The sequence below is a fragment of the Chanodichthys erythropterus genome, chromosome 9 (genome assembly GCF_024489055.1).
Source record: "Chanodichthys erythropterus isolate Z2021 chromosome 9, ASM2448905v1, whole genome shotgun sequence".
Taxonomy (NCBI): Eukaryota; Metazoa; Chordata; class Actinopteri; order Cypriniformes; family Xenocyprididae; genus Chanodichthys; species Chanodichthys erythropterus.
Window position 1 is genome coordinate 30,361,054 of NC_090229.1, and position 13,652 is coordinate 30,374,705.

The window sequence follows — 13,652 nt, forward strand, 5'->3', positions numbered from 1 at the left end:
AGGGAGCCTAATCTGAGAACCAAACTATCAAGTGAGGTTACCTAGCTTAACTCAACCTGAGCTTAAATCTACACATTCCAACAGGCAATGTACTCAGTAAAAACACTCAACCCTTGTAGTAAGGGGAGTACAAAGAATATATGCTGCCATGCTCTGAAGGAGGCCTGAACCAACCTAATACTTCAAATAAACATGGGCATAAACCTGTGGCAGTGCTAATTCTAAGTGAGCAAAACTCTGACCAAACATCTACCAACAAAACTTGTGACACAACAAGCTATTGTGCTCAGAAGAAGGCTTAGATCAAAGCCTTCAATTCCAAACAACACAATCAACTCTTGTGGCAGTTTTCAAACTCTAAGGAAACAAACTCAACCTGAACTATGCATTCCAGCAGGCCATGTACTCAGTAAAAACACCTTTTACCCTTAAAGCAAGGGGGGTACAATTTAGTTACTATGCTCTGAAGGAGGCAAAACTAAGCCTACTACTACAGAAACAGGTGCTAACCTGTGGCAGCAATAGAGTTACAGCTCACACTGTGTAGGGCAAAACTAGAACTTAAAGCACAAACAGTGCAGGATGGATGCTTTTCACCAAATCAGAAGTTCTTACATCTGTTCTGAACCCTAGGGAATGGGAGCTAAATCAAAGCTAACACCATTACACTCAAGCTTGAATGTTAATTCAAGGGGTTCAGGGGAAAAGACAAAACACAATATAAATGAAAATTCTAGAAAAAGTGGGGCCTATGCAACATTACCATTCCACATAATGATAAGGGGCCTACCACCTGAGTCAACGGCAGCAGGGAAACTAGCAATAGCCTGCTACCTTAGCTGCTATCTGTCTTGCACCTACACCAAAGGGGTAATGGGCCTTGGCCTGACAACTCTGATAAGAGGAGGCCAGAACTAAGAAAACTATACAACCTGACAAGAGAAGTAATAAAAAGGGTGAAATGATTTAGTATATCACCTGAATCCTACTTCTAGCATAGATCTGCCTGGGGCTTAAACTTAGCCTCTAAACGCTCACTAGAGAGGAGGCTACTCTCTAAAACAAGAGCTCAGAGGAGCAAAGCTTAACCCAAGCCAAACAATGTCAGGCGGCCCAGGAGGCTGATGCTAAACATAGATCTATCTGAAGTAAAGAGTGCTAATCTCAAAACAAACTCTAGCTATGACCAGAGGAGAAGCTACTCTACCAATGGTTGCTGTATAGGTGGGCATTTTGTTGGCCAACACCAAAAATAAATCATTTAAGCCAACCTAATGGAACTAGGTCACAGAGCCCTAAATTCCCCTTTCCTTTTTTTCTTACATGCCCAGGAAAAATCTATACAGGAAACTTAAGGTCAAATATTTTATAACATAAATATAGATCAAGCTCACCTTCCTGCGGCTCGAAAACCGAAGAGTCCTCATCATGGAAGGGATGGAATCTAAGGTTCTTTTAAGCCTAAAAGAGCCTTTTCAATATCAAGCCTGAACCCCTTGAATTATCAGCCCTCAGCCTGACTGTAAGGAGCGCCTGTGTTTGTTTCGAAAAATTTTCCATGGTAGATTTTCCATAGATGTGAACTACCCTCACGGAGAGGAAATCAATCACTGACGCTGCTGGCGTCTGTAATTGATTACCTCACTCAGATTCTGCTTCTTCTTCCTGGAGTCCCGCCTTCTCTGGGACCTACTCAGAGGAGGAGGAGGTGATCGAGGGCAACACTGGACTTCTGGCCCTGTCTCCGATCCTTGAATCCTGTCTGTCTGGGCCAAGGATCAGATCTGAGTAGTATGCAGGTTTTAAAAGCTGCTGAGCGCGCCTTCACTTCCCTGAACTTTCCTACCACCTCCTCGACGGAGGTGCCGAAAAGTTCAGAGGGCGAAACAGGTGCATTGAAAAGAAAGCACATTTCTTCTACCGCCTCAGGGGACAGACCCTGCCCCTGATCCAGATCCTTCAGCAAATCAGCCTGGTAGGCCTGTAACAGCCTGTAGGCCTTGTGTTTTTGATATGAGTGTATGTAATTCACGTTGTCGAGCAATACGTTCAAGTATCGTCAAGTTATGTGTACCACAGACCTTTTTTAACACATAAATTATAAACCCCCATAATATAAATCCCCATAGGAAAATCTTGAAGGAACCAGTGGTGTATTAGTCTTCCTGGTATTGACTTCATTCCAGCACCCCTCTATAACTATGCTGTGGCATAGACAGCATGTAATTATTTTACTTCAGGTTTAAATACACTGTGTGCAGAATTATCTGCAATATACACTGTGTGCAGAATTATTAGGCAAGTTGATTTTCTGATCATATTTTTTTTCCAAGCACATTTTACCAATTCCAATCCACATCAATCTTAATAACTACTATTAATATTGTTTTTAATCATTTATAAGTGATATATAATTGTGCCTAATAATTCTGCACACAGTGTATATTGCAGATGATTTCTGATGTATTCTCATAAACCATAAATGTCCTTGTCCTTAAGAGGACAGATAATTTATACTGACTTTCTGCAGTATTATATTCCTCTCTTTGACTCCTTTTATAAACTGATTAACGAGATATAGTTATTTTCAGTGGTAATGCCACAGATGATGTTAGGAGAGCTTAACTTTTCTTAAATCTGGAACATTTCTCTCAAGATCTCTCAATCTCTATTTCTCAGCTCGCTTTCTTATTTTGGTTTATATTCAACAATATCATGCATATAAAAATTGTTTTAATTCCTGCTCAAGCCAGTATGAAGGATTTTGGTCAGTCTGTTAGGAACCAAAACTGAGAAATTAGCTCATGGGAACAGGGTCAGAGTTCACAGTTGTTAATGAAAGCTTGTCATTCAGTAATTTCCTGCAAACTGTCAGTCTATAATCATGTGTAAGCAGAATGTAGGGCAGCTGGAAGACAAAACAGAGGTGAATGTCATGCTAACTGTGTTATAAATTTGTAGTGCAGATTTTTTTTTTTCAAGTTCAAGACAAACCAAATGGAATGAACAATGATTTAGCAAAAGAAAATATGTAATTTTACTTTCCAATATGTATATTATATGTCCAAATATCTGATTGAAACCAATGATAGTCCAATACTACACTGGAATAAACAACATAGTTACTACACTATTATTGTGGTAAACTGAATAACACACTAGGTAGTTATGGTCCTCTAAATTGTATTGTTGTTCAGAATATCAGGCTGCTGCGTTCTAGTGACTATGGCTGAATCATGTTCAGTACAACAAAGTTTTAGTTGAGAACACAGCAAAAAACTATAAACTTTATTTACATGAGGATAAATAGCTGTACCTCTTTCCAGTTGTTCTTTTCTCTCCCTTTCCCTCTCCTCTTCCAGTTTCTTTTCTGATGACAAAACAAAAAAGGGTGTAAGTGAGAGCATAAAATAACAGAGTCAGTATCACACATTAAGCAAGTACAGCAGGATTCAAAAGTCTAAGACCACCAAGTTAAAAAAAATTAAAACAAAGAAATTATATAATGAATTTGTAATGAATAAGAAATATTCAAAACTCTGAGCTTTTATGTTACAAATCAGATAAGTAAATCTGTGACATGGATCATCTGAACACATTAGTACTGTAGTTCGGATTGAAGCAGAAGATGCTCTTTGGATCATTCTTAAATAATGCAGGAAAACATGATTGTCACGTTTCAGTTTGTGTTTGGACTTTGTATTTTGATCAGCTCCTTTGTTCAGTTTCCCGCCACTCCTTTGTTTCTATGGTTACCCTCATTGTGTTCACTTGTCCCAGCTGTGTCTGATTTATTAACCTCGTAGCTCCCCTGTTTCCTTTGTATTTAAGCCCTTGGTTTCTATCCAGTCTTTGTCTAGCTTTGTTTATGTTACTTGGTGTATACAGTTAGTTTTCCTGGTGATTTTCCCCATTCAGTTTACTCCATTAAATGTTCTTGAAGATATCTCCTTCGTTGTGCGTTTAAATACTACACCACCACTCATGACAGAAAGCTAGACCAAAACCGAATTCAGGACCAAAACAAGATGATCCTGGCTGAGGACTGACTGTGGGAACTGAGGCAGAATGGTTGTCCTTTGGAGAGGTATGTGGAGGAGCTTCTTGAGCTCTCTCATCAGGAGTGCTGTCCTGATGCCTCCCTCAATGTGTGTTTTCGGACGGGACTGGATGAGGAGACAATTCGTTATAGCAAACCTGCTTGTCATTTATCTCTAGTCGAATGTTATGTTCCTTGGTGTTTGTAGTTAGTTTTCCTGGTGATTTTCCCTGTTCCTTGTTCAATTTACTCCATTAAAAGTTCTTGAAGATATCTCCTTTGTTGTGCATTTAAATACTACACCACCAATCGTGACAATGATCATGATGTTTTACAGAAACTTGGAGTTCTTGCAGCTAGAGTGCTGTTATCATTAAAGCAACAGAGGGCAAACCAAATACTAAAGTCAAAATATGTAAGAGAATGCTGTCTGAAAGTCATATTTCCAAATGAAGTGAATTACTGTAGATATAGACTGAATCAGATAATCAAATCAAAATTGTTCCTGACACATTTGTCCTCAAGGCTACAATCTTTTCCTGGAATTGTTTTTATGCCCTAATAAAAACAGACACTGTCTGCTTTGTTTTAGTCCTGGACAGAGTTTTGTTACTTAATAAAAATTCTCTTTATCTAAGATAAGTGCTCCATGCACCCCATATCATCTTGCCTCTTAAAACCTGATAACAAGGTACAGGGGCGTCGGACTGGGGGGGTAAAGGGTACCGAGTACCCAGGGCCCGAGGCAGGGGGGGGGCCTTAGAAGTCAGTTTTATATACATACATATACATGCACTAACATTTATAGCATTTATTTACAAATAAAAAAGTTGCTGTGCAAAACTAAACTTGTAGTTAGGCACTGGTTTGGTATAAAAAAAAGTCATTTTCATGCTGTGCAGGGCCACACCACCCCTCTCGAATCAATGTAAATGGTACGACCCGCAGGTCAGGTGCTTCTGCGGACCTGCGGTGATTTGTGAATCAGTTAATGATACAGGAGCTGGAGTTAGCCGTGATATGAACTAGGAAGACAGGGGAAGAGTCATGTCTTTCCTTAAGAAAGGAAAATCAGGGGCTCAAAAACGAAAAGAAAAGAAGATTAAAGAGAGAAAGGCAAATGAGGGCAAGCAGTTGCTCACTCAGGTTTTTGAAAAGAAAGGTGAGCTACAAATGCATCATCGAGCATTGACATTGTTTTAACATAAATATCTACTCCAGGTAGAATAGCATACATTTATGTTCGTACTCTATTTGAATAATATACCAATACTTTATAGTATCACACCCTACATAGCGAGCAAACAATATTTCTGAGTAAATAACGGAGTGAGAAGCAGACGGAGGCGGAGCCTGCGCAGCTTGTCTCCTTTTCTGCTGCAGTTCTCCCCAGAGTCAGAAGTTTACATGAAAACACTGTATATTTCCCTCCATTGTCAAAATAACACCCGCGAAAACACAGATCGTTAGCGCCTATTTTACCGCATTGTTATGCAAATTAGCTCGCGGGGCCCAGCAAGATGGTTTGTACCCAGGGCCCAAAATTTGGTGCTACGCCCCTGACAAGGTAAAGTACATTAGGGTTTTTATGCACATAAGGGTTTTTGTTTTTGTTTCTTGAGTAAGATTTAGCTGGGGGGAGATGCAAGACATTATAGAATTCTGGTTGGAAAAAAAAACAAACATTTCCACTGACATTTTCATTTAATGGCAACATGATTTTAAATGATCAGCTTCACCTTAAGCGGCACCTCTGTGTCTCTGAAAGTACTTATTTAAGGGCAGAAATAACAGGTCACACTGTCTGAGCTCTCATTAAGACAAGAGGGAGGCCAACACCTCTCACTGTATGTTTGTTTTCTTTTCAAAATGGAGTATCAAAGAAGTATGTACTGTACCATGTCCATATTCATATTCTTCATACCAGTTGTTTTCAAATGGAGGGACGGTGGGCTCCTCTGTGACAAAAGAAAAGAAATGTAGGTTAAATTTGTGAGATTTACTGGGAGTACAATAGAGAAACTTTAATGACTCATAAAATGTTTGCTAAATGTCTGTTGCTGTTGGTTCACTGTCTTTTGTAGGAACCACACAAGACATTGTGGATTTTTAATGGTGTAAAAACAAGATCTTTCATGAGATGGGCGTATATTGTGGTAAAGGTTTTATTTGATTCACACACAAATTCATTGGGTGCTTAAATTCATTCCTTTGTAATAATAGAATAAACAGATATATTTAAAAAGAAAGCAGAAAGCCATTAACCCAACTGCCCATTAAACCTACTTTTTTGTCAGTTTTTATAATGTTTTGGAGCTATAGTTACAATTACAAAATGTGTACTTAATGTAATTTTTAGACAGTAAGTTGTACCATTCTGCAATAATAGTAAAACAGAAGTAGCACAAGAATATTTCATAAATCATAGTTTATAATGCTATGTTATTTTGAGGAGAACACAGCGTTTAGGAGGAATGATCACTTTACCTGTGGTAGTGAAATGCCAGTCATTGTCGGTAGAGCTGATGATCTCTTTGCCATCAGGGAAAGGCAGGTTTTCTGCCACCTCGTCTGTTGCCAAAGAAAAGACATTTTTTGAAACTTTATCAAAGTGTGTCCTAACTGACAATCGGTCATTTGTGCCTACCCAGGTGGAAAAAAGTAAAATTGAATGAACTAATGTACAGTACAAGCAAGTACATAAGTACATTTTTATTTTTTGTGCTAAATAAAATCATACAATGTAGTTATACACTATAAATACACTAATTAAAAGTATATTTCTACTTCAGTAGTACTTCAGTGCACTTGAAAAAGTATACTAAATACCACTAATACTTGAATTGATTTTAGTGCTTTGAAATAAAATATACTACGAGTTTTAATAGTGTTATTTCTTAAAGGGAACCTATAATGCCCCTTTTACAAGATGTAATATAAGTCTCTGGTGTCCCCAGAATGAGTCTTGAAGTTTCAGCTCAAAATACCTCACAGATCATTTATTATAGCTAGCCAAAAACATGCCGTTTTTTTGTGTTAAATAAGCTGCTGCTCCCAGCCCCCTTTCTAGAAGAGGGCAGAGCTTTAACAGCTTGTGCTTTGGTTGCTCAATAACAACGAAGCTGGAGAATCTCACACAGCCAAAATGATAATTGTCAGTAACAGTGTTCAGCCTTACATTGTTCAAACCAGAGTCAGACACTGATGGAGAGACTCAGGAAGAAGTTACAACTTTTAGAATGCAACTGGACGTTTCTGAATGGTTAGTGGATACATTTTTGTAGTTGCTGTGGAGTTGATTCAACTTATTGTCTAGCATGTGCCGTCATGTTAATCTTTTGGGCAAATCCAGTGTTGTATTGATCCTCGCTTGTAAAGCAGTCCGGGTAAAATGACAGCATGGCTACAACAACTCTTCCTCTTCTCTAAAGCAGCCCAACATTGCCTCACCCCCTTTGTGGCATGTATATTTTAGGGAAGAAGCTCATTGTAGTCTCTACCAGTTGAACTTTGTAAAAGAAAATATCTTCCTTTGCATTGAACTTTGAGTGTTGTAACTTTGCAGACGCTGTTTATGCTCAAACAGTAACATTACACACTAATTAACCCTCTGGGGTCTGAGGATTTTCAGGGCCCTGGAGAAGTTTTGACATGCCCTGACATTTGTGCTTTTTTCAGTTGTTCATAAACATATTAATGGAAAAAAGTATCATTACACTGAATTCAGCACAAACTAGGCTACAATAATATGTGAGAAACATGTATGTACATGTTTGTGTTTTTGAAGGAATAACATTTATGCGTGGTTATTGAAAAAACAAAAAACATAAGTCACTGAAATAAGGCCAAAAAAAATTATATTATATATGTGTTCACATGACTTCTGGGTATTGGAGGTTGTAGACTAGAGTTTTAGCTTCAGAATGATGTATTATGAATGAATTATGCTGCCTGCTTGTTCATATAAAACAATAGAGAGATTTAAATTTTGTAAGACACTTTTTGTCAAGAAACACAGTATGTGTGGAGGTGTGAATCATCATGAATAATGGGTGATTCTCACTAGAGAAGACAAAAGAATCGCATAATAACCTGAAATGACTTGCATAATAATGAGCTCTTTCAGTCAGGTAGGCTGTGAAAAACCCTCTGTGAGCCTCATGTCTCAAGCTCATCATATGGTGTATATCAAACATACAGAAAAAACAGAAATACTGTGAAATATTATTACAATTTAAAATAATGGTATTCTATTATATTCTTTAAAATATAATGTATTTCTGTGATGCAAAGTGTCTGAACAATTATGTTACCTCTCTGGCATTTCATATAGGCTTTTAGCTTAAAAGCATGCACATTGGAGAAATATGGATGGATTCTCATATGTTTGTCAATTTTCTATACAGAGTAATATTTAGTCAATATTTATTGTCATCACTATGAACGCTGGATACTGTGTTTTCAATTCATACTTGCAGCCAGAGGGCGCTCTGTACACCTTTAGTCCACAAATTTATCTAAAGAAGAACAGGTCATGTGACTCTCCAGGAACTGAACTAACAGAAGCCAGAGATCGCTAACTATGGCTATTCAAAACACTTTTCAAGATAATAAATACACGATTGAGACGATGTATGCATGTATTGACTGAATTTGCGTCTGAATAGCTCTGGCTCTGTGGGGGCTGGCCGCATTAGCAGATAATGAGCTGAATCACGGACTTCTGACATGGCTCTCTTTTCATACAGATTATATAAACAGAGAATATTTGTTTTCAATTTGACTTACACGATTTAAAACCTGACATTTCAACATTTTTTTAGACATTATGCTGCGTTCACACTGAACGCGTCTGAGGTGTCAAATTTGCATCAGACGCGTCTAGTTGGACGCTTGAACATTTTGAAGTCAGACGCACGTCTAAACAAAGTGTGTTCAGATGCGAATTCGCGTCATGGGAGTTGCATCCATCTCTTTCTGCACAGATCCTCTGAATAAACACATCATCTTGTCAGTTGGAAACTAGTAGCGGCAATTTAACTCTGTTATGCCAGCCGGCTTTTGCTAGCGAGCAGGTGGGCTAAAATCATGCAAAGCGTTTTACAACTAACAAGATTGTCCGATTTCTTCGCTTATCCTCTTCCAGGCAAGGTCCTTTTTATTCCGGTCTCGATAAAAATATGATGACACATCACAGGTGGCCACACACAGACTATTATCTTTGTTCTGGTCTCCACCGCTGATCACGTCATGAACATGTTACCAAAGCAGAGTCCCTGATTGGCGAAAATTTGAGATGCGTTAACCAAAGTTCAGATTTTTCAACTCGGCCCTCTAGGGTGTCAGACGCTCAATTCGCGCCGCGCTATACACTTGATTCGCGCCGCAGGATGACTAGACTCGCGTTTACATTGACTTAACATGTAAATCAGACGCCCCAGACACGTTCAGTGTGAACGCAGCATAAGTTTTATTTTTGTGTCATTAGTATTCACTAAGTTACAGTTCATTTTCTGAGAACTATCAGATTGGACTTCATTCAGAGGGAGATGAATGAATGAAGCACAACATTTTGTTTTTACTCTGAGTGTACACAAATAAAAGAAGATATTCAACAGATTAAAATGGTGTATAACTCTTAATTGTATGTGCAACATTGACAAAGTATTTTGAGTCTCTTTCACACTGGTAAGAAAAAAAACGCGGTGGTATCGCCGGCGATACCTCAGACCTCAGAGTGTTAAAGTTTAAAAACGTAAGATCATAATCAACCACCCCTTTAAAAGTGTACTTTGAATGCTTTAAAAAATCTTAATAGACTTTTATATAATCCTAGATTAAATTAAATTGATTTTATTAAAAATAATTACTAATTGTTACATACAGAAGGGGACGGAGACACAGACACTGTATAGTTAATATACAGTTTATTGAACAACCAGAGATCGATGGCAGAGTACAGGTGAGTGGAAGCAGGTAGATGATACTGGATCGGATACTTGTCTTTATCTTTCCCAGAGATCGTGGAAGCAGGCAGGCGTGGAGCAGACGAGACACGAAGATACTCACAGGAGGCAAGGAGACACTAGGAGTCACATGGCACGCTGGATACAGGTAAGTAGAAGTTAGCAGAGTCCTTGAAGTAAGCATCACAGGTAGGTATGTGTTAACGAGACCAGACAGTGACTGAGTGCTCTGGAGTGTCTTTTATGCTGCTGTGGTGATGAGTGCTGATGCGTGTCAGGTGTGGCTAGTTAATACTCAGGATGCGTGTCAGGTGTGGCTAGTTAATACTCAGGAGAGGGAGTGCTTTGTGATTGGGTGAGTGTAGAGCCTGGCATGTCTGTGACATTATCCCTTCCCACGGTCCGCTCCTGAGGACCGTGGACCCCAACGTTGTGGTGGTTGACCCCTGCCAAGTGGAGCTGGTCGGTTAGGATGTCTGGCATGGAAATCATTGAGGAGACTTGGCTCGAGAATATCATTCCTGGGAACCCATGACCGATCTTCGGGACCTTATCCCTCCCAGTCGATTAGGTACTCCAAAATGAAAAAAAGGAGTCCAAAATGTCTTTCACGATGTAGGCCACTCCATCTTCCACGATCAGTGGAAGGGGGAGTTCTTTGGCTTCACCAGACTCTGTGGAGGGAAGTACAGAGGGATGGTGAGCCTTTAGTAGTGACACATGGAAGACTGGGTGGATTTTATACTCAGGAGGGAGTTGCAGGTGATAGGTGACAGGGTTTATCTGCCGGCCAATGGTGAAGGGGCCAATGAATCTGGGAATCAGCTTCCCACAGGGCAGGCGCATCCTGATGTCCCGGGTCTACAGCCAAATCTTCTCGTCTGGCTGGAAGTCGGGTGCTTCGGAGCACTGAAGGTCAGCTGTTGTCCTGCGCCTGCGAAGAGCTTGCTGGAGTTGCAGATGAGCCGAGTCCCAGACCCTTTCGCTCTCCCAGAACCAGTTATACACTGTAGGGATGTCCGATAGTTCCCCATCCCTGGGGAAAAGTGGGGGTTGGTAGCAGAGTACACATTGACAGGGAGTGAGACCAGTGGTGGATTGACGGAGAGAGTTCTGGGCGTACTCGGCCCAACCCAGAAACTGGTTCCAGGAGTCCTGGTGGCCGTGACAGAAGGTACCTAAGAAATCTCTGATCTCCTGAATCTTCCTCTCTGTCTGCCCATTCGTCTGGGGATAGTATCCAGAAAAGAGACTGATGGTCACACCTAGGAGCTTGAAGAAGGATCGCCATACTCTGGAGGTGAATTGTGATCCACAGTCAGGCACGATATCCTCAGGCAGTCCATAGTATCAGAATACATAGTTAAACATGAGTTCTGTGGTCTCCATTGCCGTTGGTAGCTCAGGTAAGGGAATTAATCGACAAGACTTGGAGAATCGGTCCACTACCACCAAAACACAGGTACAACCGTTGGAGACTGGGAGATCCGTTATGAATTCTACTCCTAGGTGTGACCAGGGGCGGTTTGGAATGGGCAGAGGTTGGAGTTTCCCAGAGGGAAGATGGCGTGGACTCTTGGAGACGGCACATTCCTGGCACCCCCGTACGTACCTCCTGATGTCGGATGCCATGTTGGGCCACCAGAAGTGCTGTTTCAACAGGGACAGGGTCTCATTGACCCCTGTGTGGCCAGTGCCCAGTGAAGAGTGCGCGGAATGAATTAGTGGAGTTTGCCGTGTCCGTGGAACATACTGCAAACCTTGGGGACAAACCGGCGGGGCGTTGGCGGAGGCATTCGGCTTGGGAGCGTCTCAGCGGACCAGGTAATGGGGCTGACAAACAGTCTCTCAGGGATGATGGGCTCTGGATTATCGGTGCTTTCTGGGATGAATCCCAGGCTGGTTTCCCAAATACTTCCTGGCAGTGTTTGAGTCTCTCTGGCCTCGTTGCTGTTCTGGATATTCTCTGTCAAGGCAGTTTTGAATTACCTGTTGTATACTTGTCGGAGGACTGGTTTACCCATTGCAGTCTCTGCGCTACAAGAAATACATTGCCACATGCACCCACGACATCTGACCCTTGCTATCTTTCCTGCTGCTATTTTTCTTTCAAGTCAAGTCAAGTCACCTTTATTTATATAGCGCTTTTTACAATGCAGATTGTGTCAAAGCAGCTTTATATTGATAACTGGTACATAAATTTTGGCTGCACAGCAGCTCTTAACACTCTCGGGTCGGCGGTCATGCCGGCGTGATCACCGTGTTTTTTTCTAACCAGTGTGAAAGAGACTCAAAATACTCTGTCAATGTTGTACATACAATTAAGAGTTATACACCATTTTAATCTGTGGAATATCTTCTTTTATTTGTGTACACTCAGAGTAACAACAAAATGTTGTGCTTTGCTTTTTGTAAAATAAAGAAAACTAACATGATGCGTGATCTCTCTTCTCCCTCTGAACGAAGTCCAATCTGATAGTTCTCAGAAAATGAACTGTAACTTAGTGAATACTAATGACAAAAAAATTAGACTTATGTCTAAAAAAACGTTGAAATGTCAGGTTTTAAATCGTGTAAGTCAAATCGAAAACAAACATTCTGTGTTTATGTAATCTGTATGAAAAGAGAGCCATGTCAGAAATCCGTGATTCAGGTCATTACCTGCTAATGCGGCCACGCCCAATGCATGCATTCATCGTCTCAATCGTGTATTTATTGTCTTGAAAAGTGTTTTGAATATCCAAACACTTCTCTGGCTTCTGTTAGTTCAGTTATTTCCTGGATTGCCTATTCTTCTTTAGTGCTCAGGCATTTGTGGACTAAAGGTGTACAGAGCGCCCTCCAGCTGCGAGTATGAATTCAAAACACAGTATCCAGCACTCATAGTAATGACAATAAATCCTGAATAAATATTACTCCTCTGTATAGAAAATTGACAAACATATGAGAAAACATCAGTATTTCTCCAAATGTGCATGCTTTTAAGCTAAAAGCCTATATGAAATGCCATAGAGGTAACATAATTGTTCAGACATTTTGCATCACACAAATACATTATATTTTAAAGAATATAATAGAATACCATTATTTTAAATTGTATTAATATTTCACAGTATTGCTATTTTTTCTGTATGTTTGATTTACACCATGATGAGATTTGAGACATGATCAACAGAGGGTTTTTTCACAGCCTACCTGTCTGAAAGAGCTCATTATTTATGCAGCTCATTAGAGCTCTTTATGCAATTCTTTTGTCTTCTCAGGTGAGAATCATCCATTATTCATGATTATTTACGCCTCCACACATACTGTGTTTCTTGACCAAAGATGTTTTAGAAGATTTAAATCTCTCTATTGTTTTATATGAACAAGCAGGCAGCATAATTTTTACTTCATTTTGAAGCAAAAACTCTAGTTTACAACCTCAAATACCCAGAAGTCTTGTGAACAAAGATTTAATATATTTAATATATTATAAACTTTATTTCAGTGACTTAAGTTTTTTGTTTTTTCAATAACCACGCAAAAAAATGTTATTCCTTCAAAAACACAAACATGTTCATAAATGTATCATATAATATTCTTATATTTTAAATAATTCATAAGTGTATTTATGTCTGATGAGTACATTTAAAAGTGTATGAAAG

The 13,652-nt window shown here is 39.7% G+C and overlaps 1 protein-coding gene across 4 annotated transcripts in view; it reads right to left on the reverse strand.

The window, feature by feature from the left end:
* Positions 1 to 13,652, reverse strand: part of aebp1b (AE binding protein 1b) — a 60,453-nt gene that overhangs the window by 32,738 nt on the left and 14,063 nt on the right. For all 4 annotated transcript variants that reach the window (XM_067395298.1, XM_067395299.1, XM_067395297.1 and 1 more), the window contains 3 exons: positions 6,527 to 6,610; positions 5,938 to 5,997; positions 3,317 to 3,370 (listed from right to left, as the gene is read on the reverse strand). In XM_067395298.1, coding sequence (XP_067251399.1) covers positions 3,317 to 3,370; positions 5,938 to 5,997; positions 6,527 to 6,610 — 198 coding nt within the window. The remainder of the gene's footprint in view (positions 1 to 3,316; positions 3,371 to 5,937; positions 5,998 to 6,526; positions 6,611 to 13,652) is intronic.